Below are 3,834 nucleotides of genomic sequence, written 5' to 3' on the forward strand. Positions count from 1 at the left end.
TTCCAATAACATTGATTCATGTTTGTGGCTGTAATGTGATAAAATGTGGAAAAGTTGTGGGGGCCAAATACTTTTGCAAGCCACTGTATCTGACTTTCATATCACTGATGCCTGCTCTGTTCTGTACTTTTGCCATTTGCCTTTCATTAGACACAATGAAGGGCAAAGAGGTGTGATCAGGTCAGAATATTCAGACTGGAAATATTGTAATGGGAATAAAAGGTCTCTGTGTAAAGTTGGCATTTGTATAAACAAAGAAAGGTTTTTATTACACAATGAAGATAAATGTGCAAGCCAATGAATTATTGCTACTCTGGATGATTCAAGGATGAATCAAAAAATATTTAATAGCACTAATAATTGCATGCACGTAACAGACTTATGATACACAAGCAAAATATCCAACTTGTGTCTGTTATAGGAAGTGGTTATTACTCATATGAATGAATTGTATGGTTTTGTCCTGACTCTTCTGTGGCCTTTTTAGGTGAATTCTGTAACCTACCCCTTTACATGAAGACAGACCCATTTTTCCGCAAGCAAGGGGAGCTGCATGACCCATGCCCAGCAGTGCCACCGCGAGAAGCGTCGATCCGCAGCTTGACGCAGCGGGCGTATCACACCCAGGGCCGTCACAAGACTCTAGACCCTGCGAAGCAGCAGGCCCAGACACTGGGCCACTCTGGGCTGGGCAGCTTGGGTACGAGCTCTGGCACTGCCACCTTGCCTCAAAGGACTCTCACCATGCCCAGCTCCAATAATGCAGCAACAGCTTCCACTTCCAGCACGAGCAGCAACCCCACCAACAGTAACAAGGTGGGGGGCTCCAGAGACTCGCTCCTAGAGAGCAGCTCCTCTGCACTGGGGAGGTTGCAGAAACAGAGTGTGGGGGCCTACTCCAAGTCATACACGCTGGTGTAGTCCATTCTTCTGCACAGACTGCTGTCCCACTCCTCAGCCAGCCCCACTCTGGCGCTCTGCGATCTGGGTCTGAATGGGCATGCAACCATTTTTTCTTCAAACCCAATTAATGGTGAACTGCCCAGCATCCTGTCTGATTTACCTTGGGAAAGATGTTCTCCCAGACAGAGACCCAGCTAACCCTACTTTTCATGTTCATGTGGGACTCTTATAAAAGAACTACTAACTCCAACTAACAGTTCCAGCCGGCTGGTGCTCAGCTCCACTCAGCTCCCGCAGGAGCTGCACAGCGAAAAACCAGGAAGCGATTCTGTGGTCATTTTGAAATACTGACTGTAACCGAGGAGCTAAAACCTCTGTGTTTATGAATATGAAGACTACCATAGCCAGTATGAAGCTGTGTGGCCATCCTGTCTCATACACACACACACACACACACACACACACACACACACACACACACACACACACATACACACACACACACACACACACACACTGTCCTCCATAGTTTGAGTATTATTGTCAATTTGCAAGCCTTCCGATTAAGTTCCCTCTTCTTACTGTATCTTTCACCCTCTTTGTGTCTCTTAAAGCCCCATAATGCTATTGGCAGATTCTATAATGTTGATTCCCAAAAGTAATGATTCAGGTTCCCTTCCAAGAAGATTTTAGTCACATTAGCATCCTCCACACATCACTCTGCAGCTGAACATTGTCTAACTTAAACAAATCATGACAACCCAAATGAACCAGCTATAATTTCTCACATTACAAATACAGAATATTTGGTATTATAAAGAATTTACATATATATTTCTATGTAGGTATATTATTGACATTTAAGTGAAATTATGACAAAGTATAAATTTTACATACTACAATAGTGTAGTATTATATACAGCAATTTAATGTTAATGTCAAATTTTAAGAACGAGACAATCGCTCAATCATGAAATTTTAAAAAGAGGAATTAAAAAAAAATGAAGGTTCGACTAAAGAGAGAAAATGTTTAGTATATATACAGGATGTTTTGTATGTTACTGTATGTAGGGTGACTAGAAGAAGGGTGTTTTGCTTACGTTTGGACAGAGAGGGATGCTTTCCTATCCGCACGGTGTCATGGGAGAAGCGAGACAGTGCAGCAGAACACGACATCCTTGGATCGCAATGCCTCCTTGGTTGTTTGGTGAAAACAATCATGACACAAGGCCTTCCAGGATTTCTGTAATAATATAAGTCTACCCATGAAGATATAGGCTCCTTGACTTTTTATTAAGCGTGTCAGTAGCCTGAGTGGCTGGTAAATACAATAACATTCAGAAACCAAATCAGTGTCTCAGAGGATCCCCGAGTAAGTTTTATGCTGGGAGAAGGTTTGCTGCAAAGTGGTCACAGACTTTTAGTTATTATAGAGTATTAAGGCTTCTATTTGTGGCACGGGCGGCAGAGATTGACAGTCACGGATAGAGCATCCTGCCAACTTCTCCGTCAGCCGTGCCACACAGCTAGGCTTTGCTCTTCGTAGATTAAAAAGACAGCTAGCTGAAGGAGTCCCAGTCATGATGTGAATGAAGTAAGATAATTTAATGTCGAGAGATGTTATATGTCAGGGAGTTCAGTTTTGAAAATTATATGATCGATATCATTGTTGTTGTCCAGTTTTAAGTACTGTAAACGCCACACTTTCTTCACCTCGATGCCCCTCCATTTTTTTGCGCTAACGTGCATTCACACAAGAAAATGATGGATCGATTGTTTTAAGCATTTACAAAGCAGCGGTTTTGTGGTTTTATATTTATTCACCCATTTGCTTTGTTTGCTTGTTTGTTTGTTTAGGGGGAGGGGAATCTGTTCTTCGGTTGATTTTCACGTTTTGATTTTCCGTTCAACTTGTTTGGTCTAAATTTTTTGGTACCAGAGGCCAAACGGTACAAAGCTATGTGGCCTGTGGCTAAAACTAGTTCAGCCAAGTGAAAATCAGGGACTCATAGCTCTTTTGGTCACACAAACTACTGTTGTATTGTGTATATACTGGACAGGAGTCTGTCTGTAAACCTGAATCGTTCAGGCTCCTGTCATTTAAACCCCATTCAGATAAATTTAAGTAAAAAAAAATTCAACACCCTATTCATACAAGATCCATCATCTCTACCTTTGTCAGTGTTGTTTATAGATTAAGTCTTGTACATATACACAGTTTTGTATGAAGAGCTATTTTTTCGTCAGAATAAATCAGGGGACACATCAGGGTTGAATGCCCCAGTTTCAAAATTGAAATAGTATTAAGAAAAAAGTATTTTACTTCTGAAATGGGCAAAAAAACCAACATTTTTTCTTTCCCTTTACGTTTTTTGATACTAATTTGTTGAATTTTTATTCTTTTTTTAAAGTCTTTTGATGTTGTCATTTGTCCTTTTTCCTTTTTTTTTAATTAGCATTATTTTATATTTTGTTCATCCTCAAATTAAGTCATTGCATGCTTGCTAAAAGGGAAAAATTGAAGGGAAAAAGTGTATGAAAATCCAAACTTAAAAAAAAAAATGTTGAGGGTATCCCAAACATTTGTTTGAGTTGCTTGTTACAGCAATTGCTTGTGTTCAAAGGTACATTTTCTATGAAAAGAAAGCAAAAACTAAAAAGATCATTTAACACCTTGTGCAATAAAGCTATCTTTCATATGTCACGGCTTCTGTCATTATCTAGAGGTCTGTTTGTATGTCTTGTGAAAATGTCTGGACCTACACACGCATGAAGTTTACAGCCAAACCAGTGTTCATGAACATATATATATATATAAATATATACATATAGTAAATGAGCTGCCACGTGAATGAAAAAGTCTTGAAAAGTTACATAATTGTGGTAATCTGTGGCAGACTGACATCATACAACATTTTAAGAGGCTACGTT

The 3,834-nt window shown here is 39.7% G+C and overlaps 1 protein-coding gene across 2 annotated transcripts in view; it reads left to right on the forward strand.

The window, feature by feature from the left end:
• LOC102301208 (Down syndrome cell adhesion molecule-like protein 1 homolog) overlaps positions 1–3,605 on the forward strand; it is a 53,083-nt gene extending 49,478 nt beyond the window's left edge. For both annotated transcript variants that reach the window (XM_014333503.2, XM_005922051.2), the window contains exon 33: positions 488–3,605. In XM_014333503.2, the coding sequence (XP_014188989.2) occupies positions 488–921 (434 nt within the window). In that variant the 3' untranslated portion in view covers positions 922–3,605. The remainder of the gene's footprint in view (positions 1–487) is intronic.
• The last annotated feature ends 229 nt before the right edge of the window (positions 3,606–3,834 follow it).

This window comes from Haplochromis burtoni, unplaced genomic scaffold (genome assembly GCF_018398535.1).
Source record: "Haplochromis burtoni strain Fernald_Lab_line unplaced genomic scaffold, NCSU_Asbu1 Contig_56, whole genome shotgun sequence".
Lineage (NCBI taxonomy): Eukaryota > Metazoa > Chordata > Actinopteri > Cichliformes > Cichlidae > Haplochromis > Haplochromis burtoni.